This window comes from Echinops telfairi, unplaced genomic scaffold (assembly GCF_000313985.2).
Source record: "Echinops telfairi isolate 266 unplaced genomic scaffold, ASM31398v2 ScPeMD7_7458;HRSCAF=8496, whole genome shotgun sequence".
NCBI lineage: Eukaryota > Metazoa > Chordata > Mammalia > Afrosoricida > Tenrecidae > Echinops > Echinops telfairi.
The window spans coordinates 13,272,270-13,297,616 of NW_022111358.1; the positions used below are offsets into that span (position 1 = coordinate 13,272,270).

General features: G+C 34.8%; 1 protein-coding gene across 9 annotated transcripts in view; it reads left to right on the top strand.

The window, feature by feature from the left end:
* BCAS3 (BCAS3 microtubule associated cell migration factor) overlaps window positions 1-25,347 on the top strand; it is a 550,239-nt gene that overhangs the window by 137,990 nt on the left and 386,902 nt on the right. For all 9 annotated transcript variants that reach the window (XM_045299618.1, XM_030888097.2, XM_004706992.3 and 6 more), the window contains exons 11-13: window positions 1,276-1,359; window positions 9,791-9,961; window positions 16,447-16,540. In XM_045299618.1, the coding sequence (XP_045155553.1) occupies window positions 1,276-1,359; window positions 9,791-9,961; window positions 16,447-16,540 (349 nt within the window). The remainder of the gene's footprint in view (window positions 1-1,275; window positions 1,360-9,790; window positions 9,962-16,446; window positions 16,541-25,347) is intronic.

Below are 25,347 nucleotides of genomic sequence, written 5' to 3' on the forward strand. Positions count from 1 at the left end.
TGTGAGGGCCCTGCTCTAGAGGGTGAACACACGATTAGTCCACCTTTGCCTTGGGAGGCTTCTCACTATGACATCTACTGAAACAACCTGAGATTTGCCTGATCGACAGCTAATGTATTTTTAATAGGTGTCCTGTTGTAATTATTAATACTCCTTTGGCTTTTCCCCATTATTATCAATAATGCTGAGAATTATAAATTAAAAATAAAATAAATCCTTCTACAAATAACAGACTTTTTAAAAAATAGCACTTTTAGGTTTATAGAGATTTCACATATACCTCTTCCCCGCCTGAACCGTTCCTTCTCTTATTAACATCTTTCATTCCCTTATAATTGTTAAGCCAATACTGATATATTTCGGGGCTTAAAAAAGCTCATGGAAAATATTTTCATGCAAACATTCCAACCCAGCACCATATTATATTTTTCCATGAACTTTTTAAACCCCCTTGTATTATTATTCAGCAAAGCACATATTTTATATTAGCATTCATCTAAAATTTTAAATTTAGATTTTTTAATTTGCACATATTTTTATATTAAATATATTTTTTGGCATGTGTACACGGAATATAGGATCAATGAAAACACCATCCTGGTTTATTGCTCAGCGTGTGAGGGAACCATGCATAGCAAACTAATGGTCCACTTTGAAAATTGGCAGGAGAATTTGTGTCTTACTCAAATAAGGGCATTTCTTTTTTATTTCCAATGCTAAAGGTAGTAAATTCTCTGGAGCGGATAGCAACTATGTGTTATGTTTTATTTATGCCTACTTTGTGCCACTTTTCCACTGACAATTGAAGACAGATATGTGGCAAATTCTTTTGTCTATTTTTCAAAAGTTTGTTTCCTTTTATGGTCTTCATAGAGGAATTAGGAGGACAAAACATCCAATTTGCTAGAATGTCAACTATTTAATGTTAGGAAGTCGTGTCTAAATCCTTTGATTATGTTTTTTAAATTTATTTGTGAAAAGGCTGCCAGCTCCAAATCCTTCCCTTTCAGAGTTTATGAATTCTTAAAGACTGTTCATCGTGTAATTAAAAACTGTATTTGAGCAAGAAACGGTGTGAGTGGCACCAGTGGATTATAAAAAGGGGGAAAAGTGTCTCAGCAGAGCTTTTAGCTGTTTGTCTGAAATACACTTATGCAAACATTCCCACCCACAACCATCATTAAGCATGGTAAATAAGCTCTAGCCTAATAGCCTGTTGAGTTAAACAGTTTAAAGCAATGACTTTCTGGTGCACTCTTTCCCTCCCCCCCGCAGTTGATTCGATGCCATCAGTCCCGTGGTGGAGCGTGTGGAGACAACATTCAGTCTTATACTGCCACAGTCATTAGTGCTGCTAAAGTGAGTACCTCGGTAGTCTCGGAAGAAATGATTATGTGGGGTGCTTATCAGGGGACTCTCCCAAGTTGTATTGAGATTGTCCTGTCCGTTTTCAGTCACAAAGGTGGAAAAGAAGTCAGTCGGAGTTATTTTGCTAATCATGAGTACTGGTATGAAATGATTTGAGTGTCTCTGAGATTCAGAAGTACTACTTTATTGTAATGATTATGAGGCTTATACTTACCTTACTTTAACATTTTAAGTCATTAGCTAGATTAAAGGCCATAATCGAAATGAAGGGCATCAGTGAGATTGGGTGTCACAGCGGGCTCCAGCGTAGCGGTAATTGTGCGTATGGTACAGGACCAGGTAGTTTCATTCCCTAGTCCATGCAGTTGCTATGGGCCAGAGTGGAATCAACAGGACCTAACAACGTCTGATTAATGCCACTTTAAAAAGAAGCTTCAAAGTGTTTTAAGAAGGACTTCTAGATTCTTTGGTGAATTGTACCATTCGACTTATATTGGCATCCCTTTGCATTTTTGGGTAAATTTGGGGGCTTTTGGACATAACAATGAGTATCGATTCTTAAGAAAGCTGAAACAAATCCCTGGCACATTCAAAGATTCTTTCATATCAAGCCCCTTCTCTCCCCCACCCCTCCCCTGCATGTTTGTCCGGTTAGTTCTTTTCTTGTGTGGGGTTTAATTTTGATTTTGGCTAGTAAACTTTATGCTGATTATAAGGTATTCTCATAACCACTATGCTTTTGAATTGTGAAGTATACAACAAAACGATTCTAATAATAGGGATGACAGTGAATCTGAATGACAGCATGTAATGGAAAGCACAACTATACAGAAAAGAACAACAGTTTAAAGCAAACCACAGGGAGGGAATCAAAGGTCACACCATTTTATGTAAAACAAACAAAAATACTTCAAGATTGATCAAAAATGCTTACACAATCTGCTTTAGAATGTGTTCCTTGTTTTTTATGGGAAAAGGACTGCATTTTTTTTCCTTTTCAAAAGAAAAATACTGAGCAAGTCTTTATAGTTACACAGTCGTACATTTTAGATTTTTGACTAACTTATAAATGTTCATCAGTTTTTCATATTGTATATGCAATAGTTATGCTGGTTACTTCAAAGGAAAAAATCTAAGGCAGAATAATAAATAAACATTTTAAGTATTTAATAATTTTGTGATTTTGATTCATAAAATATGTTAATAACATTTGGGTCTCATCTCTTTTATACTGTCTACATCACACAATTTGATCAGAACGGCTCATTGTATTATCATTTTGCGATATTATCTGTTATGAGATGAATGACATGCTCCTGTACTTTAAATATTATGAACCATGAGGCATGTAAGGATGACTTCCATTTTTAGATTTGAACATGAGAATAGAGACAACACCATAATGCAGTCCATTTATCCCAGACCATTGCTTACCAACAGGTGGATGAGAATTCCCTGGTGATATATAAAAATTTCCCAACTCTGAATAATGCTTGTAATATTTGTTTTTGTTCTGTTGACAGATTGCAATCTTTATTTGTGCTCACAGTTATAAGTTAAGAAATGAAAGAAAAACATAGCTATGAACAGTAGAAAAAAGATCACCTGTTTCTCAGCAGTGTTTTTGCTAGTCTGTGTGTCTGTGCAGAGTGAACCCGCTGAAAGACAGCGCTTGATGAAACAGCCTTAATTTACTGAGTCTCGTAGCTCTTTCTGTCTATATATCTAGGTTGTTAAGGCAGAGGCAACGAATATTTTGAAACTTCTTTTAAAATAGTGCCAAAATACCTACCAAAAATAAAGCAATTCTTCATTTTACTTCCAAGTGTGGGTATTCCAATATGAAAAACATTGGAATATTGAGATTTCCCCCCCAACCCTCCCCTTCAATGGCAGTTTCTCCATAGAGAAGTGTATTAAACATTATTTACTTTAGTTTATATTAACCCTCTGAAGTACTTACCATATATACTTGTGTATAAGCCGAGTTTTTCAGTCCATTTTAAATGCAGTTTTTGTGGTAAAATTAGGTGCCTCTGCTGATATTCTGGTTGGCTTATACTCAAGTATATACAGTAACGTTTCCAGTTGTACATAATAACTAAATCAAAGTAACTTTTCTTTTTATGAATTTGATTTCTCTTTATTTTTTTAATTAAATTAATTTTTTAAAAGACCATTTTATTGGGGGCTCTTACAACAATCCATACATCAAATGTACCAAGCATATTTGTACATATGTTGCCATCATTATTATTTTTTAATCGTTTTCAAGTTAAGTAAAATTCCATGTATATTCTTTTTGTTATTATTGCATTATCAATTATATCTTACAACTTATTATACAAGCCTTTATTTAGTCGTATATCTCATGTCTGTCCTCCCCCCCTTTCCTTTATTTCTTAAATGTATGTTGCCAGAAACAAAATGAAGGAGAAAAATTACACAATTATCTCAATTGTTACACATGAAACATTTGATAAAATACAAGTTGTGTTCATTGGTAGAATTTTTTAGTTGGTAGTGATAGTTTCCAGTCCTGTGCAATTCTAATTTTCTCAAATTATCAAACATATTAAGTATGATCATGTCAAAGTCTATTTCCAATAATGCCATTGTCTGGGCTCCCTGTGGGCTTCTTTTTGTTGGATGTTGTTTCTGTTGGATTTCTGTTGGACTAATGAATTGACTGCTTGTTTACCTGGTAATGTTTGATTGTTTATAGAACATTTTTGTTGTTAAGTACTGTCAAGTTGATCTCGACTGATAGTAACCTTATCTGATAAGAGTGGAATTGCCCCATCAGGCTTTCTAGGCTGCATAGTGGTTATGTGTTGGGCTGATATCTGCAAGGTGAGTCACCAGGCGCTCCAGGGGGAAAAACAGTGGGTGTTCTACTTCTGTAAAGAGTTAGTCTGGGAAACTCACAGGGTTGGGTAGTTCTACCCTGTCCTATAGAGTGGCTATAAGCAGTGAATAATCTTTATGGGAGCAGATCCCCAGGGTGGGTTCAACCTGCCACACTTTTCCTTAACAGCCAAGTGCTTAACCAACCAGGGCTCTTTACTTAGGACATTCTTTTTCTTTCTTTTATTTTTATCTACCAGATGTATGTGACCCTTGAGCATGGAATTAACTTAATCCAGTCTTAGGAATCAAGGTTATATAAATGAAGCTTGACTTGCAATGGGAACAAAGTCTTGATTACTGCAAATTTACATTTCTTTCTAATGTATGTCACTTTATGTCCCAGCCCAATGCACTGAGGTAAGGTCACCAGGTAGATCATCTTGGCATGCCTTTGACTTCAGTCTATAGTTTTCTAGTACTTCAAACCTGGCAAAAGTACTACTTGATATTTTAGTTTGCAATTGCAAAACCAGCAAATGCATTTAGACCCAAATGCCAAGCTATCCTCTCTGTATTCTTTTATTTCCTGGGATTTTGACACACACCAGAAAGCAATCCCACTGCTAAGGAGTCATTCCGATTCAGTGAAATGATGCAGGGTTTATGAGATTGTAAATATTTACAGGGGCAGGCAACCTTAAACTATTGAGTCTGAACTACCTTGTGGTTTGCATCCTAATACCTAACCCACAATGCCACTAGGGCTTCTGACTCATAGTGACCCCTTGTGGGTTTCCGAGACTGTAACTGTTTGTGGGAGAAGAAAGCCCATTCTTTACTCCATGGAGGTGCTGGTGGCTTCGAGCTGCCAACCATGTGGATTGCAGCCCAACAAGCAACCACTACTCTACCAGGCCTCTTAGATCCTGTTAAATAGTCAGTATTGTCTAGCAGGGTTTTTCCCTCCCCCCAGGAGTCAACCCAAACCAAACAACAAAAGCTTTTCTAATGGTCTGTATGTAGTCTGTTAGTAGGGGGGTCCCTGGTAGCGCAGTGGTGAGTTGGGTGATGGAAACCGATTGACTGCTGTATCAGAAAGATGTTACTCTCAGCGTCAATACAAATTTAATCTCTTCAAAATCCTAATGATCAGTTCTGTACTGTTCTACAGGGTTGCTATGAGTTGGAATTAACTCATTAGAATATGTATTAGAAAATAATTTATGATCATTTCTATAATTTCTATGTAATAAGTTACTTGTGAAACCTAACATGGACAGTATTTTAAAAATAATGTAGTATGTTCTGCTTAAAAAAATCCTTAATTTAAAATAATTTCATTATTAAATGTTAAGTGTCAGTACTTGGAACCCTTCAGAGGGACTAATCTTTTTATATTTTCTGAATGTCCAAATGTCCAAGGATTATTTCAAATGAACCTTCCTCGATGTTTTTATGTTTTCTTTTCTATTAACAAATAGATTTATATATATGATATAAAAATTTAAAATTATATGCCTTATAATGAATAAAAAGGTGAAGAATTAAGGAAAAATTAAAATATTCAAAATGTTTGATTTTTCAAATTGAAACTATATAATCATGGTGTAGGTTTCTAAGTCACCTCACTGCAGTTTTATTTAATTCCTTCTTTAATGTATTTTAAAGTGTGATAAATTGATTGAATAAAAGTGCCTTTGTTTTCTCCTGTTATTTGATAAATTCATAATGACAACTAACAGCTTTTGTGAGATTAGCAACATTAGCACTAATGGATAGAGAGGACAACTTCTGTGACTTGGAAAAGGTTAAAGATGCCTGGTGGCACTTTAGCAAATCTGCCTACAACAGAATAGAATAAGTTCCTTGCTAATTTGAGTAAATCCTAATGGATTATCTCACACCTTTGTCTTTAGTTTAATGTTTATCCCTCTTATAACCATAGTTTAGTTGTATGATAGGAGATATCATTTTGATATCTTTAAATAAATCAGATTGTGAGAACACAGGCTAATTATCTCCTGGATGGCCAAATTAGATATTTATATTTTGATTTTTGCTTAGTCTTCATAATTTTTCTTATAAGTCTTTAGTGCACACATTCACCAGTAAAAACACAAAGACAAATTACTTTGAGGTGAATATGACGTATGAAAACGGTTAGCTGACACCCTTATAGAGCCACTCCTCACTTGTTGATCTGGTTAGTTTGCAAAGGTAAGTTTGTTACGTGGAGGATGACCACATCAGATCACAGAATGGAGGATGACTACATTATCACATAACTGTTTAGTTTCATTATTATGTAAGCACCAAACCATTGAGAATCAGGGCCCAGCCAAGTTGACACATAATCTTACTCATCACAGGCAGCATTGTAACTCTCAGCCTCACTGTTACTGTTTGTTACTGACAGACATTGCACCATTTACGTGCAAAGTAGTTGGATAGTAGTTTTTCACCATTGTCATAAATGTGACATGTTAGATGAAGTGATACAGAAATACTTCTGAACATGACTGCCTATGTATTTGTTTGGTTTTAACATTGAAACAAGTTCTTCCTAGAGGCAAAGCTTCCAACACTTTACCCTCTCGTCCCATAAAAGAGACGAAGCCGGCACCATCTGTGAGTGTTCTTGGAAGCACAAACTCACTGCCATCGAGGTGATGCTGACTCACAGTGACCCCTATCTGGACAGGGTAGAACTACCCCTGTGAGTTTGAGACTAATTGTTGATGGGAGTAGAAACCCCTGTCTTTTTTTCCCCAGATTGGCTGGTGGTTTTGAACTGTCAACCTTGTGGATCACAGCCCAACTGTGTAACCATTATGCCTCCAGGGCTTCCTCTCTCCTCTCACATTAGACTGTAATTTGAACATTAATGAGCTATCACCAAGGAACAATACTGTGTTGCCATTTACTGCAACATGTGTAGATTTGTCAGAATTAAAAAAAAATATTTTATTTATTTATTTTTTAATCGTTTTATTGGACATCATGCTTTTTAAAAAAAATAATTTTATTAAGGGCTCATACAACTCTTGTCACAATCCATACATACATCAAATGTGTAAAGCACATTTGTACATTCATTGCCCTCATCATTCTCAAAACATTTGCTCTCCAGTTAAGCCCCTGGTATCAGGTCCTCATTTTTCCCCCCACTCCCCACTCCCTCATGAACCCTTGATAATTTATAAATTATTATTTTGTCATATCTTGCCCTGTCCGACATCTCTCTTCACCCACTTTTCTGTTGTCCGTCCCCCAGGGAAGAGGTCACATGTAGATCCATGTAATCGGTTCCCCCTTTCCAACTCACTCTCCCTCTATGCTCCCAGTATCGCCACTCACACCACTGGTCCTGAAGGGATCATCCGCCCTGGGTCCCTGTATTTCCAGATTTGTCAGAATTTTTATTTGCTACATTATTTCTTTTTAAGAAATGTCAAGAACTCTGTAAATGAACCTTTGCTTATGAAATACACTGCTTTGTCCCCACTTCCCTTTTGGTGGAGATATTCCCTAGTTTTTTTATATTCACTTTTCCCATTACCTTAGTTCGCTTTTGTGCATTACCTTTGGTCTTCTGTGCGCTCTAGTTCTTTTAGGTTTATTCCTATTCACTGGTGTAAGAGCTTGAAATAATAGGCTCAGGGGCAAATGGGGAGGGATACACAACCGAAGAGTAGAACTAAAAAGCATTCCTTTGATAAAGGGACAGCTCCGTTGAAGTGGGAGCATCACCATTAGCTTTAATGGATATGCACATCAGCTGAGGCATCTCAGAGGTTAATCAGGCTTCCTGGGCAGCTCTTGACATCAATACACGGTGGCGCCTGATTCTGGTGGTCCTTCAGAGACTTTCCTGACAGCACCTAACAGACTTTGTGTAAGTCATTTCTTGTGAATTATTGAAACAAACGCTTGGCTGTTAATTGATGAACGCTAATGTGTTTTATAATCACTGCAGTTTTGAGTTTTTAGCACTAAACAGAACAGTTACAATTGATCTGTGGCTTTAGCTTGGTTTCAAGCTGCTATATGTGATCTTTTTGCTTCAATTCAGCAGGTGCCATGCTGGTCATTTTATTTAAGTCCTAATAGGCTACATCATTTTGGTTTTCTACCCCTTCATGTCCCCCAAGCCGACATCTAAAAATAAGGAGTAGTAGGCATTCAGTTTTCAATTAATTGGCCTTCCAATAGATCTGAGTGATGCTGTCCAACCCAAATTACTTTGGATAGAAGGGCTGAACTATGCTCTTTATTCATAAGCTGTGAAATCATGAGTAATAACAGGAGTAGATACAAGGCGTTAAGTTCCAATTATACATTGTTATATGATTTCATTTCAGCTCATTGTAGCTTAAATAAAAATTGGACCTTAAACATATAAACACCTGAAATATTGCATATGTAGTAATTTATACTTTAAAATTTAACTATCCTATATGCAGAATATGCAAGAGGCTGGTTCTGCCTATTATTAGTGAAGTGTAGTATGAAATTTATTATTTAGGTGTAATATAAGACTTACCTTATTTTCTAAGCTCTTAGAGTTTATTATATTAAGACCACAATCCATGCTTTATTTTGTAGATTACCCACTTTAAAGTGAAGATAACCCCCGCGTGCGCACGCTGGGGTATGAACTGATAAAATTTGTGTTGTATGCAGCTTTTAAGACTTCCATAAATGATTTTTGAAGTTCAATAAATGATTTATTTGGGGGATAAGGATTTAAAAAAAACTCTTAATTGTGCATAGGGATTCTCACTTAGATTTAGAATTAGTTTCCTATGACAATGTCATACATAAAATTTTAAAAGTATTATAACATGAATAATTTGAAGACTGCATGTTACAGGATGGGGCCTCCAATATGGTTCCAATGATAATAAACAGTAATATTAAAGATTAATTTCAAGCATTTTAAGAAAAAAATTCACAATATGAGAATTGGTGGAGGGGGTGTGTGGGATAACTTATTTTTGAGTACTTATAGATGATACAATATACGATTTTTTTTCCCAATGTAACCATGTAATCTAAGCTGCATTTTTGGGGGGTTATGATAAGATTATTTAACATGTATGAATTACATAATTTTCTCTTTCAACTTGCTTTCCTTTCAGATGGAAAAAAATCATTCAACAGTGTATCTTTATTAAAGCATGTAAAAATAGATTTTCATCATGGAAAAATGTCTTAAATTGTCTTAAAATATCTATGAATTTGGTGCTACAAGATAGGAAAGAAACTGCTTTGAAAGTTTAGAGGATGTTTTGTTTAGTAATCATACTGTTTTGTACTGAGTTCTGAAATAATCTGAAAATAATACTGACTTTCTAACATTCATGATGTAGTAAAAGTCAGACTGAATTTCTTTTTCTTTTTTTGCGTACAGACTGGGTTCCTATGACATTCCCCTTAAAACACTATCACACGGATATAAAAGCATAACAGATTTCTTAATTTAATCAATGTAAGAAATAATAGATTGCATATTTCTATTTACAAGTCAAATGTTGATATAAGGTCATCTATTTTGCCTTTCATTGTATAGACACTGAAAACAGGCTTGACAATGGTTGGGAAAGTGGTAACCCAGCTGACAGGCACGCTGCCTTCAGGTGTGACAGAAGACGATATTGCCGTCCACAGTAACTCACGACGGAGCCCGTTGGTCCCAGGCGTAATCACAGTTATTGACACCGACACAGTTGGAGAGGGCCAGGTAAGATGAGCTTCCTGGGCATGCACTTTGTGTTTCAAGTAGAGATTGGATTAACTAAGAATATCATTTGGGATCAAGATTAGCAAATAGGTATATTTGATCTAGGAGATCATTAATTTGATATTCTAGAAACCAACAATCTTTCATTTTAGAATTAGTTTCAATAAATACTAACACATTAAAACCTGTTATTTCAAACATATAAATAGCAAACCTAAAGATGAAGTTGAAGTTCTCAGAGATTCTTTTAAGTAATTTTTTGGGTACATTTAGAAATAATTATATTTTTATATGACCCTTTTCATAAATCTGCTTTTTAAAAACTAACGCTGTGTCTTACAACCTCTAAATCATAAGAGTGAACCACATGACCTTACATATTTTGGAGGAAAATGAGTATGATCATGAAAAATAGATTGTGATTGCATTTAAATCTGGTTAAAAAAACCCAAAAACCCAAATATAATTTAATTTTTTTTTACCCCTTTACACACATGGATCTTATTATATGTATCATAGTCTTGATTTTAAAAGTACATTTATGAAGAGATGATTTAAAAAACAATTCTAATAGTTTGGTAGTTTTAAAAATCTAATCAAAACTTCACTTATGCAGTATATAAGCAGAGCTATCTTTTTGAAATTAAAATTATTTTAGGTTTATATACAGTACTGTACAACATTTAATTCTATGTTCAAATCATAGTGCTTAGAAACTAGATGAGCAATGAACTATTAATTCTAAATATTGAAATTTTGGAGAAAATTTGCATCAAATTTGTATATGTCAACATCTTAATTAAAGATAACTAAATTTGGAATTGTCTCATGCGGTGGTTCCCATAGTAAGATCACTTGACCCTTCAAGAAAATGCTTAATATATTGCAATGAAAAGGGAGTAACATTGAAATTTGGGTTACTGAGATTGACTGTCATGTTTTACTTAAGTTCCAAATAACAAATCCAACTCTATCTTTACTTTGTGGTTCACTAAATCTGTTACAAGTTTGTATTGCTGAAAACTCTTTTTAATGAAGTACTCAGTTCATTGTAATGGTGATTTCTTTTTAACTTAATTAGGTGAAGTGGATAGACACATACAGATGTTCTCTTTTTAAATTAGAATTACATAAATAAACCCTTAATGTGTTATGAGTCTTAAACTCCAAAAATATTTTCCTTTGACCTTTGATTCTTAATTCTTAATTAATTCACCTACAAGGCCACCCACATTTACTGTGAAGTAATAAACCTTATCAACATTGTTTAGTTTGGCAACTGTAAGTTTGTTAACTATATAGCATTTGTTGTCAGAAATTTGTGATTAGAACAGAAAATATTATATCTTAATTTTTTGTAGCATCAAGAGCTGAAACTCATATTAATTTATTTCAATATATTTCAGTAGAGGAACATGTGAGAAGAAAAAATAAAAATAATTAAAAGCCTAACGAAAGCATTTGCTTTGAAATGTGAATTTTTTTCCCAATCCTGTTCCTCATTAACTTATTGTAACTTTAAAACAGAACTTTCAGTAGGTGAGTTAAGGAAATGGAAATATGCAAATGGATACCATTGTGGAATTGAAACACTTTGTTTCTCTATTTTCGGAACACTTAAAATATTTGAAAGATGGATTAGGAATGAGAAATCTTTGAAATGTTGTTGTTTTTTAAGTTCTCATCTCATGCTCAACATAAAAGAAATGATATTTTCTGCTTTTGGTTAGGAAGTATAATCTATCCTTATCTGTATTGTGTATTCGGAAATTTTAATTTTGGAAAAATCTATAAAATAGGAAATAGACTCATTTTCAATAAGAGGTAAGTTGCCATGTTCATTTTAAAGCACCAATATTCCCTAGGAGTATGATACTGCCCATCTTTCTTCTATTAAGGTGAGTCTGTTTTGTGTCAAGAAGACATTTTTTTTCCCTGATTAATAGTTCGGTTGGAGTATGACGTGGGTTTTAAGATTGCAGTGTTTAATGTCATAGATTTATCACTTTTAGCTCTTTTCACTGATGTTTGACCTTAGCTGTAATGTTTTTTTCTTTTCCCCATATATCTCAGGTCATAAAGCTGATGTTACATTGACTTTTGCTGTTTAAATCCAGTGAGCCTTTAATAAAGATATTTTCGTGTTTACAATGGTGGTATATAAAATTTGACTCCTCATCTTTCTTGTGTTAAATTGATTAGTTTGATTTTATGATGACAGGATCATTGTTTAGTAAATGCATTAACGTAGAATGGATTTGATTGACTTTGTCCATTTTTATCTGTGTTACTTTCATGTTTTATTTAAAAGCATTTCTTGACGAGGGTAAGTTGCGTGGAGTGGCATAAATTACCTCTACAGGTTTATATAATTGAAGTCAGAATTGGTAGAGACTACTAGTTAGCAAGGTGGAGACATCTGTAATTAAAGGAAAAGCTTTCAGAATGATGATACAGACTTGAGCTATTTCTTGCCCTAAAAGTCAGTGTTAGTCATAATAATTTAATGATTATTGTCTATTTTCTTGTTCAGACAATAGAACCCTGTTTATCTTTTGTCAATTAAACTGCTTTCATAGTTTAAATAATCAAGTTGTTAATACACCGTTAGGAGTTCAGCCTGCCCAGGTAAGTGTTAAGTAAAGATTATGTCTCAGGGAAATTGTATTTGGGTATTTCTAGCACCCAGTGTTTTGATCTTTTAGGCCAGGTGACGACAGTGCAGCGGAAAATGCTCCATCTAAAGGGACCGCTTCTATAAGGAGAGATGAGAAGGAAAGGAAAGGGAATTTTGTAAAATCAAGTAGAACAAAGGATGTAAAAGACAAGAATAAATATCTCCCAGAAAAAGAATGGGGTGGGGGGTAGGAAGAGGAAGGGAACATGTGCAAATGGTCCCTCTCTGGGTCTCCACTCATTGTAAAAGAAATGAATGTGAAACTACCCAGGTAACATTTATTACTTATCAGAATGGGAGAAATAAAAAAAGTTTGCAATATAATTATAGGCTTCTAGGTTGCAAATAAATCCATATGCCCTTCAGTCAGCTTTCCTCTCATGGCGGCATCTTACAGACCTGAAATACAATATCAAACAAACACTGTTTTTATTGTTAAAAATTATAAGCTGCACCAAATTCCATATCTAGTAAAATAGTGATTCACATGGAAACAAAATAAATCCGAGGAAAGTAAAAAAATTATTATGTCAATTTGTTATTAGCAGATTTACTCCTACATAGTGCTTAATGGAAGTTCTCCAAGGAAATGATTTCCAGAAGAAAAGCGTTGTTGTCGCTACTATCGTGTCAGGTTCTGTTGGGTCTGTTCCTGTGCGTGTGAACTCAAGCGCAGCAGTCTTGAGCCAGCTTCACCATTGGTATAGTTGAGCCCATTCTTGGAGCCGCTGTGTCCATTGATCCAAGACAGCTTGCTGTTTGAGAAAGGAAAGAAGAAAAATGTATTGGACAAAAATAGGATTATAGAATAAGTTATAATTTCTTTCATAAATTTTATAGATTATATGTAAGAAGTGAAAAATGATAACCATCATGTGATATAGGGTTCAGTGTAAATGGAAGAAATATTCATATCTTTAAAGGTGAGAATTTGAACTGAACTATCATGAAAAGACAATTCACAGAATGAGGAAATCTTTGCGACATAAATATCCGATTAGGAGCGGTGTCCAGACTATAGAAAGAATTCTTGCTGTCAGTTCCGAATCATTGGGACCCCGTTTACAAGAGAATGAAATGCGGTGGGTCCTGCAGAACCTTCCTAAGCGGTTGGCAGACTTCAGTCCATCGTTGTAGCTGCTGTGCCTTGGAAAAGGCCTTTCTTATGAGTCAGCTGCTTCTCATTGTCGATAATTCCCAGAGCAAATAGAAGATGTTTGACCATATGTGCTGGTAGTAGTAAACTTAATTCTGGTTAAGAAATTGATAAGTGGAAAGACAAAAGCTCATATCTAATACTTAATTATGTGAATCTAGTCAGACGTTAGGAGACAATTCCTTTTTTTTTCCCACGAGAATGAACACAGTCACACTATTTCAGGAATATCATTCCTCTTAATCCTTTTCCTCACAGTAAATCTGAAAATAACTATGTGACTGGAAGAGAGTTGTCTCACCAGCAGACGTGTCTGTTAGGTCTTCCTTACTGACAGTTGAATGACTTGATAGAGCTGAGGCAGAGAGCTGCACAGTCAGTCGGACTTTAAGGTACCAGGTAAACAAAGGCACAGCTTCCACTGCATGACAGCAGCCTACATTGTGGTAGCTACAGGAGCAAAGATAAGCAAAAGTTAAAGTTGTCAGACACAGAGGCCTACTGTGGGAGCTTTGTGCGACATATCCCCAGAGAGATAGAAGTCCCTGTCTCATGTACAAGGGTGTCCCTGAGTGGTACAGTGACTGACCACAAGGTTGGCAACTTGACTCCATCCAGAGGCACAACTTGTAAGGTCTGATGATGTGGTTATAAAAAGTCCCAGCTGTTGTCGACTTTAGGGACTGTAGTTCCACTCTGCCGTGAGCTTCCAACGTATGCTAACTGGCACTAGTAATCCTTTTGACAGCTGGTTTATGAGGATTAGGTTTTAAAAGTCTAATGTAACCTGAAAGAAGCAGAAGATTAAAAAAGTTCTAAGAAAATGTCATCAATTTTCTATTCCGTTTTCCCATAAACTTTAAAAATCTCGCTCACAGTTCTGAGTGTGTCTTTTATAAGCAATTGTGATAAGATACATATGATAAAACATTGATCGTTCCATCCAGTTTTACATGTACAATTCAGTGATGTCAATTATGTTCACCATGCTGTACAAGCTGTCCTGTCTTTGTCACCTGACCTATTTTGTGTCATTGTGCTTTTTAATATGGAGTTTAGGCTTTGAAACCCTCTGGGCGCTTCTACCCGATAGGGTCAAAAATGATTTGGAATTGACAACAGCAGGAGGATTGGCTCTGGATGATGTTTTACAGATTGCCTTTTGAAAAATCAAACTAAGGATTGCCTTGAGGCTTTATTTAGATAGTACTTTTTTAGTGATTCCTTTCTCTCCTGTAAACTTGTAAGTTATTTCTTATTGTTTAATTAGTGGTTACTCTGGAGTTGCCACCTCCATTATGATTGTTACTAGCCACATCTAGTTATTAAGATTAAAGTACAATAAAATTAAAGTTTTAGTTTGTCACAGTAGTCACATTTCATGTGCTTAATTGCCACGTGTTTCTATGGCTACTGTGTTGTACAGCACATTTATAGACTATTTCTACAATCACAGAACGTTCTGTTGGACAGTGCTTTGCTATATACAAAGTAAATGCAGTTTCCCTCTAGCATTTTGCTATCATGAATAAAGCTTTTCTCAGATAGTGCAGGTTTACAAACATTTTGACCTAATTTATCTCCTTCTCCTCTTAAGTAATATTGTAGGTTTTTTACCTTCTGTTTTCTCCTTCTACATATCTTTCAACTACTTTATTAAATGGTGTTGATACTCATGTAGATTCCCCCCGCCCCTTCATTTATTCTTTGCTTAACTGAACCTTAATCTTGGAATATTTTTTTCTTCCAAGAATGATTTTCTTTAATGTAGATATACTAATTTTGGATTGGCTGTTTTATCATGCAATCCTTGCATCAGCATTAGTGAAAGATAGTTTTGCCTAGTCTGGAGTTGACAATTTTTTGCAAATATATTATACTGTATTTGATTGACAAGACATTGATTCTGTTTTCTGTTGTAATTTCACCTCTATTGTTTCTTTTTTGAAGGGGTCTTCTCCAATTCGGCTTTTACTTTGCGGTTTTACTGCTAGCCCAAGTATGGTTTTCTTGCAGGGATTTCTGAGTTTGATGGCTCTATTGAGGCCTATCTTGGATCAGTTTTCATTGTTGTGTGGGTCCTTTTCTGTGTCTTCCTCCATGTGTTTCTTCTGTGTGTCTTCAGCTCTCTCTTGTCTTTCCTCACCGATTCACTTTGTGAATTTTCACTCTGTTTTTCTCCCCGGAGATTGACTTTGCCCTACATCTAGTTTTCTAAGTCTGTATTTAGCTGTATCTTAAGTTTTTTCAGTTATTATGCGTTCAGATTTATAATTTCAACTTGGGTTCTTCACAAATTTTTTTGCTGATTTTTTTTTTGTGTGTGTCTGTCTTGCTTAAGATGTCTAGGTGAATGAATTTACTTTAGCAAGAAAAAATGTAAGGGAGGTGAACAAGTCACAATTGTCAAAATGATACAATTTCAAATTTTCATAATTAAAAAACTATAAATATACATACCAATCTTGTATAGTTGATGATTTTTAAGAATCATTATTTTTTAGATGTAATAATGAAATTGTGGCTTTATTTGAGTGTGTTTTAAAAAAAATTTTGGGTAGTGATATTGTGAAATAGTTGGGTGTATTCTTCAAGCTCATTTATCTGTCAGAATATGTTTAACTTCCATTTGCCTTCATTTCTTTTGCAAAGGTGCTTGTGAGCGAAGATTCGGATAGTGATGGTATTGTGGCCCACTTTCCTGCTCATGAGAAACCAGTGTGCTGTATGGCTTTTAATGCAAGCGGTAAGTCTTTTTTTTTACCATTTATTTTTTTATAACTATTATATTTTCTTAGAAAACTACCAGCCAGCCTTCTGTAATATTTTCAAGTATTCAGTTTATATTTTAAAGTTTTTCAATTGTCCACAAAATATGTTTTATGACTGCTTCAAGTCATATTCTAATTAAGGTTCACATTTTTTATTTTGGTCTCTTTAGATTCTTTTATCAAACAAAGTGTTAAGGTCAGTTGTTCTGTCCAGATTTTGGAATTATCACTATTTTTTTCCCAATATGATACTATTTTATTTATACTCTAGCCCCTGGATTTCCTTTAAATGGAAGTTGAGTCTAGCCTGAACAGGTTCAGACAAAATACAAAAACTTTATAAGTAATACTGTATACTGTATACTGTATACATCACTTTTATTCTAGCAGCATAATATCGTCTCCTTAATTTTTACAGTTTGAATAATGCTCCCCGTCCCACAAAATAAACCCACCCAAACCCACTGCTATTGAGTCAATTATGATTAATAGTGACCCTAGAGGATGAGTAGAGAGAGCTCCCCCTTTGAATTTCTGAGATTGTAAATCTCTGTGGGAGCTGACAACCTCATCTTTCTTCCACAGAGTGACTGGTGGATTCCATCCGCCAAACTTGATGTTAGCAGCCCGATGCGTAATACACTGTGCTACCAGGACCCCATGAGTAATGCAGTGACTGCTAGTGTTTATCGGTTAGAGAAGGCTGGTTTGCAATCAACCCAGAAACGTTATTTTGTCTTATTTTCTGAAACAACATTTTGCTTATTCGTTCTTTTTACTTTTAAAGTTTTCAAATGGTGGATTTTCCAATGCTATCATTTTGCCAGCATTTATTAGCTGGTATACTTTTACATACACTTTTGTAAAAAAGTTCTCAACAACTCAGAATAAACCACAGTCCAATATATTAATGCTTAATACTTCCTTTTCCTTTTAATTGCTCATTATCATAGTAGGAGGTATAATATTTCCAGTGGTAGATAATGAGTTATTTTTAAAAATACTTGTTTTCTAAATAAAAAAAACCATTCTTGCTTTGAATGCTGGTAGTCTTTATGCATTTGTAATCCTTTCAAATGTAATCTTTTGTTGGAGCATTTGAAGAACCTACCATTTTTATCTTATTCTTCAGAAATGATCCTGTCACTTAAAATTGATGGGAAAAACCCATTTTATTTCTCTTCTTTTCAACTAAAAGAATCATGGTAAGAGGATAGTATAGAGCACTTTGAGTGATCCTTCTAATTAGTCATTTTTGATAAAGAGAGTAAGATTTTTGTAGTGATTGGATTGATTTTATTAATGAAGACAAAGATATATTGAAATGGTCTAAAGATTGTGGGAATTAAGTTAAATTTGGAGGAACAGTCTGGTAGTTATGTCACTTAGAGCACTCTGTTAGAATAACCGATATGACTCATTTTGATATTCCATCTGTTATGTCAAAATTCCTTTGTGATAGTTTATATTTCATATGACTCTGCTTCTGACACTGGAAGCTGTAATTTCCTTGTCTGTAATTCAGTATTATAATAATACTTTATTAATCTCTGTCTTTCTAATGAATTAATTTTATATAAAAATTATTTCATAATATTGTTCTACATTTACAATTTGGTTTTCCTTTCACTACTTAAATATATGTTTTTATCATAAGACTGTTGGTAGGTGCTGTCCAATCAGTTCTGACTCTTGCAGCAACTCAGTGTATGTTGTGAAACTGCTCAATTTTGGACCATCCTTACTATGGTTATCTCTGAGGCTGTTACTGCAACCACCATGTTGATGCACCTTGTGGAGCATCTTCCTTTTCTCCGACTCTGTCTTATGTCCTTCTCAGTGACTGAACCCTCCTGATAACATTTTGAAAGTATGTGATACAAAGTCTCACCCTCTTCACATCTAAGGAACAATCTGACCATATTTCTTACAAGATGGATTTGTTTGTTCTCCTGGAAGTTCATAATATTGTGAATATTCTTTCCCAACCATGATTCAAATGCATCAGTTTTCCTTATTCACTGTCTGGCTTTCACACGTTTATGAGGCAATTGAAAATAGGATGGCCTGGGTCAGTTATACCTTAGTCCTCAATGGGACATCTTTGGTTTTGTGTTTTGTGTTTAAAGAGATCTTGTGCAGCAGATTTGCCCAAATGCAGTGAGTCTTTTTTTTTTTTTTATTAAAAAAATTTTTTTTTAACTATTGCTTCAATGGACATTGCTTGTGAATATAAGTAAAATGAACCCTTGAGACCTCCATCTTTTCTCCTTTGCCAGGATGTTTTCTATTGGTCTAGTAAGCTTTTTGTGTTCTTACATGGAGGTGTTCAAGAGAAGGCTGTAATCTCTGTCCTTTTCAGTAATCAAGGTTGTGTTACTCGCATAGTGTAATTGTTAACAAACTTTTCTCCAATCCATATGTTGTGTTTGTCTTCGTAGGGTTCACTTCTCAGTGAACTATTTGTTCAGCATACAGATTGAATAAGTAAGGTGAAAGAATACAACCCAGGCACGTTGTTGAAATGTAGGCCTACCATTTATTTTAGCCAGGTAGCTTCACCCCACTAATAGCTTAGAAAATGTCAGAGGAGATAAAAGAATGCATTTTCTATCTTTCTTTTTTTTTTAACAAAAGGTTATTTAATATTAAAATTTTTAATTATATGTTTTGATATAAATCATGTGTTAAATGCTCACATATAAACCATGATAATAGGATAATAATGATATAATAATTAAAAATAGAACTAAAATTCATAATTGTAGCAAACATGTCAGGAGCAAAGTGAATGGAATTAAAGTGTTCCCATACCCCTGTATTGTCTAGGAGAAGAGTTAAGGAGGTGATTAACTTTTGCTTTTTCAAAAGTTAAGTGCAAAATATGTCAATTAGGGAGAGAGAAGATATTGAAAATACAAGTTGATGCTGTTCTTGTTAGGTGCCACAGAGTCTGTTCTGATGAATGAAATGCTGCCCAGTCTTCAAAACTGTTCGTATGCTTTAGCCCAATGTAGCAGCCACTCTTTCAATCAACCCATCTCCTTGAAGGCCATCCTCTCCTTTGCTGACCCTCAACTTCGTCAAACATGATGTCTTTCTTCAGGAACTGGTCTCTCCTGACATCATAGCCAAAATATGTAGCATTTTTTATCTTTCTTTGTTTAAATAATTCTCTACAAATTTACCAAGCAATTAGAAAATGTGATGGTATAAAACTAGGCTGTTCTCCCACTATTTTTGCTTGCTCAAACTTTATTTATTTTTTTACCGTGACATGTAATTTAAGCTGGTTTTTTTTAATACAGTTCTTAGATCTGTGTTAACTACTTACCCACACCCCCTTAAATCTTCCTTTGTCCTTATAGTAGTTCCAAATTTATTTATATTAATATATTCAAACTCTGTAACTATGTTTAGTTAAAATCATTTTCACTGATTATATAGTGGTGTGAGCAATAATCATAGTATACTTGTTAGAATACTCAAGTTTACCTATAATGTAGGCCACGGCATGCAAGAATAGAAATACATTTCTTTTATGCTTTAAAAAAGGTTTTCTCATTTTTTTCCGGCAGCTGATACCAAAGGCTCAAGTAGGAAGCAAATGTTTTGAGAATGATGTTGGCAACAAATGTACAAATGTGCCTGACACATTGGATGCATGTATGGATTGTGATAAAAGTTGTACAAGTCCCCAATAAAATGATTTTTTTAAAGTTTTCTCTTTTTAAGAAGAGATAAATTTTTAGATGACAGAAAATGTGTCTGGATGATAAAATTTAAGACAAGACTTATTGGCCACCTGGAGGAAATGTTAAAAAATACTTTAAATTGTACACAACGGGTAACCACTGGATCATGAACTCAGGAGAAATGTTGGCTGCAAGGCTCACTGGTGTGCAGCTCTGTCTTGTACGGAGGCTATTCAGAAGAGAAATTAAGGGATGCTATTAAACAGAGTTGTGAAACTTATAGGTTAGCAGCTACATTCCGTTTGTTTTTCAATTTCTCATTCTTTTTCTTGTTTATTAGCTGTGACTCTGAGGCTAGAAGTAAAACAAATGTTTTAATGGCAGCTCTTGCGATTTGGTTAAAAATGCCAGAGAAACCCTCATGCTTATTATATCAGAGTAGATCTAATATAGGTGGTATAAGTTTCTTATTTTCGATTATTTAAGGACCCAATGAAAACATTTCTACTGAATACTTTTTAATTAAACAATTAAAACAAGTTAGTTTTCTGAGAGTTGCCTTTTTTGCATGTAAATAAGAGAAGTTTAATGGAGAAATCAGTAAATATCCATGCACTGAGTAGTATGTATGAGTTTACTACTCAGGAAAATTTATTTAGTTAATTCATTGAAACACTGAAGCATATTAAATTTCATACAACTGACAGAAATTAATTGCATATATTTAAAGTATAAAATTGGATGCATTTTGACAAAGTATACAACCATGAGACCATTGCCCCAATTACGACAATGTATCTTGAAATATCTAGAATATTCATCATCCCTAAAAAAGTCTTCCTGCGCTTTATAATTTTTCATTCTTGTCTGATCCCTAACCCTCTTACTCTGGCACTTCAAATCTGATTTCTATCAATACATATTTGTTTGCTTTTCTAGAATTGATATAAATGGTACCATACAATATGTACTTTGGGGGACATGTGTTGGCTTTGAGTCAATCCTCTGTGTTGCTTATGTCAAGACTTCTTTCCTTTTCATGGCCAAGTGGTACTCCATTGCATAGACATACCATTGTGTTGTTTGATGGGCATTCGGCAGTGTATGTTCACGTCAGAGGTTTTTTAGTGTATTTACTCAGTTGTGCAACCATCACCACAGTCATATTTTAGAATACATTTTCTAGTTATAGTTGATTGGCATTTGAATGATTGCTTTTTGAGGGCTATTATGGTTTTACATAGTTTTTTTTTTTTTTGGTTTTACATAGATTTATGTTATCTTCTGTTATCTTGGATGTACCCGAGGGGAAAAATTTTAGTATCATATCATTTAGCTTTATGCTAAACTTTTGAAACTCCCAAACACCAGCAATATATAAGGGTACCATTTTCTCTACATTGCTTATGACCAACACTTAGATTAAGTGGCATCTGAATTTTTGGCGAGTGTTCCCCTGATGACTAATAAGGTTGAGCAGCTCTCATGGTCTTATGGGCCATTTGTATGGCTATTCAAATTCTTTGCTCATATTGAAATTTGGTAATTTGTCTTTTTGTTGGTGAATTTTAAGATTTCTTTATATAGAATACCAAAGCCAATCAGATAGATGATTTGCAAATATTTTCTCCCACTAAATATGTTGTCTTTTCACTTGATTGATAGTGTTTTTTGAAGGGCATGGTTTTTTATTTTGATCAAGTCCAATTTATCTTTTGCTCCTATTGTTGTTGCTTGTATTAAAAATATCCTACCTAACGGATAGTAGAATTATGATATCATTAAATGTATTGGTTTAGACAAGATACTAAGTGTCAAATTGGACCTTGTTATTAGAGATTCTGTTGACTTGGTTCCAACCCATAGACCTGTGTGCAAAAGGAACACCGCACCATCCTCTATTGTGACCATATTTGAGAGTCTTCCTTTTTTTCCCCTGACCCTCTCGTTTTCAAAGCATGATGAAGTCTCACCGTCTTCACTTTTGAGGAACATTCTGGTGTACTTTCAAGACAGATTTGTTTGTTCTCCTGGCATCTCATGGTACATTCAGTACTCTTCTCCAACACCATTGTTTAAAGTTCTTCTGTCTAACCAATTCATTGTGTAGTTTTCACATGCATATGAAGTGTTTGGAAATGCCAAGGCTTGGGTCAGGAGTACCTTCGCCTCAGATTGACATCATACCTTTAAAGATTTTGTTTGTTTGTTTATTTATTTATTTAAACAGTTTTGCTCATTTGAACCCACAAGTCTTGATTTCCTGACTGCTATTTTTATGGATTTTGATTGTGGGTCCAAGTAAAATGAAATCTTTGACTGAGTTGTGGGATGATATCAAAGACATCATCCATGAAGAAAGCAAGAAGTCATGACAAAGACAGGAAAAGGCAACTGATATTCAGAAACATAAAAATTCCTCAGCTCTACAATAAGGTGACATTCCTAAAGTGGACTTTCTGTCGTTAACTAAGTAAATAATTGATTGGCTCTCCAGAGGTGTTACTTCTGTCATCTGAGAGCTGTGAAGTTCAGCACATCTACATTTTAAATAATTACCCCTCTCTGGCAGGGAACGAGCATTTCCATCCATTAACAAGAGGAAAATGAATGTTCAATCTGTAGTAATGCAGATTAAACATGGACCCCTTTGGATGCTTGACTGAATGGTTAACAGACTTGAAATTCTTCTGTTTACTTAAATGCTGTGTAATGAAAGTTGATGGTGGTCTTGGGTTAATCGTTAAAGCAGTTTAAATTGGATTTTTTGGGGGTGGTGCATGAAAGTTTTCCCCATTGATCAAAGCAAGTACTTAAAAAATTACCTTGTTCACAAAAAAATTTAACGTCTGTAATGCCTCACAGATTTACTGAATAATGTAGTTCTATCTATAACATAAGCCTATGGAAGATAGACCTATGGCGATATAAGCATAGTCCTGAAATTTCAGAAACATACTGAAGTATTTTCTACAGCCAAGTACATCTATGCAAAGCAATGGCTGGCTTCAACATTTTTATTTTGGCTTCAGCTCTTTTGTATTAGTACAAACTTACAGATTGGTAAAACACTGACATACTTGAATATCTGTAAGGTCAGCAGTTCCATCCACCAGGTGTTTTGTGGGAGAAAAATTAGGCTCTTTCCTTTCATAAAGATTTACAGCCCCAGAAACCTCAGGAGTAGTTCTGTTCATAAAAACTCATTGATCAGAATTGACTCACTATGGCATTTGGTTTAGGTTTAGTAACCTGCACTGTCTTCCCTCTCCTTCTCTAATAGGGTGCCCTGGATTTCCCCCACTTTGGAGTTTATTTTACTGTACCCATTGGGATTGTTCTTCATCCTCCCCCCCCATGAAATATATATATATATTAATTTATGTTATTTGTTATTTTAATAAATCATCCTATTGGGGGCACTTACAGCCCTTATAACAATCCACATACACATCAATTGTATCAAGTATATTTGTTCATATATTGCCATCATCATTTCCAAAATATTTTCTTTCTACTTGAGCCTTTGGTATCAGCTCCTCACATTAAATATTTTGAACATCACTCTGAAAATGATATTTCTCGAGAGTACATAGGCTTCAAAGAATATATATTACTTACTACAAAGCGGGCAGCTCTAGTGAAAAAAGATGGAGATTTGGGAATAGATACAGAAATAGTGGATAAAGAGAAAATGTGAAGCAGCTAACCAAGGTTCTTATAGAGTCATGGTAATAGTGTCCCATATTGAAAAGTATATTCATTTTTGTGTGTATCTAACATTCAAAAGGATTTTGTATTGAATGCTTCAAAGGTGGTTGAAGACCTTATTTGTCATTATTTAGAATTTATTAATGTCCTTGTACTTGAGTTATTAAGAAGCCCTGGTGGTCTGGTGAGTTGTACATTCAGCTGCTACCCATAGGGTCAGTATTTTAAACCCACTGAGCACCCCAAGGGAGAAACAGGAAGCGTTCTACTCCTGTAAATGGTTTTAGTCTGGAAACCCACAGGGGCAGTTCTCTGCTGCCTAGCAGGTCGGAGTCAATTCTACTCTGCCTCTGATTTGGAATCAACTTGTTGGCTTTGAGTTTTGAAATTATTTTAAAATAGCTACAATTAGAAGAAAATATTAAAATGTAATGATTTATGCTCCTCGTTTTGTTCTTTGGTTGTACTTGGTGTTTTAAAATTTTAAAAAAAATATCTCCTTTAAACATCACATGATTTCAATCTGTTTGGTAGTCAAGCCTAATTATCAGAGCATTCGCTAACTTGATAGTATTTGCTGCATTTGCCAGTATCCTCAAAATGAAAATGTAACTCCATCAGCTGGAATATAATACTGAGTCATTATTTTCGTTTAAAATTTTTATCTTCTATCCAATTCTTACCTGTCAGTTTGTAACTTTCCCTTTTAGAAGTCGAATTCTGCTCTGTAACATTTTGGTGTAGATACTATAGACTGGCAATTCTCAACCTGTTGGTTGCGACCCCTTTGGGGGTAGAATGACCCTTTCACAGGGGTGGCCCAATTCATAACAGTAGCAAAATTACACTTATGAAGTAGCAATGAAAATAATTTTATGGTTTTTTTTTGGGGGGGGTCACAACATCAGGAATTGTATTACAGGGTCACGACATTAGTAAGGTTGAGAACCACTGCTATACACTGTAGATTCATGGTGCCTTGACCACCCATCTAAGACTTGTTTTCCCTAATCTTAGACCTTCACCATTGCGTTAGGCTGGGTTGACTAGAGAAACAAATTTAGTGATACTCAATATATGTTTAAGAAAGAGCTTTATATAAAAAGTCAATATATATCAAGAAAACATCCCAACCCAGTCCAACTCAAGTCCATATGTCTGATATTAGCCCATAAGTTTGTCTTTGGTCTCATGAAGCCTCAAGCAATGATGCAGGATACGGGAACATCAACCGCCTGTGGGTGCAAAATCTCGTGACTCCAATGGCAGTGGATGCATCTCCAGGGCTCACACAGGTCCCTAGATGGTGTCAACATAAAGTGAAGGCAGAGAGAAAGAGTTGCCTACCTCCAGAGAGCCATTTATGATGGTGGCAC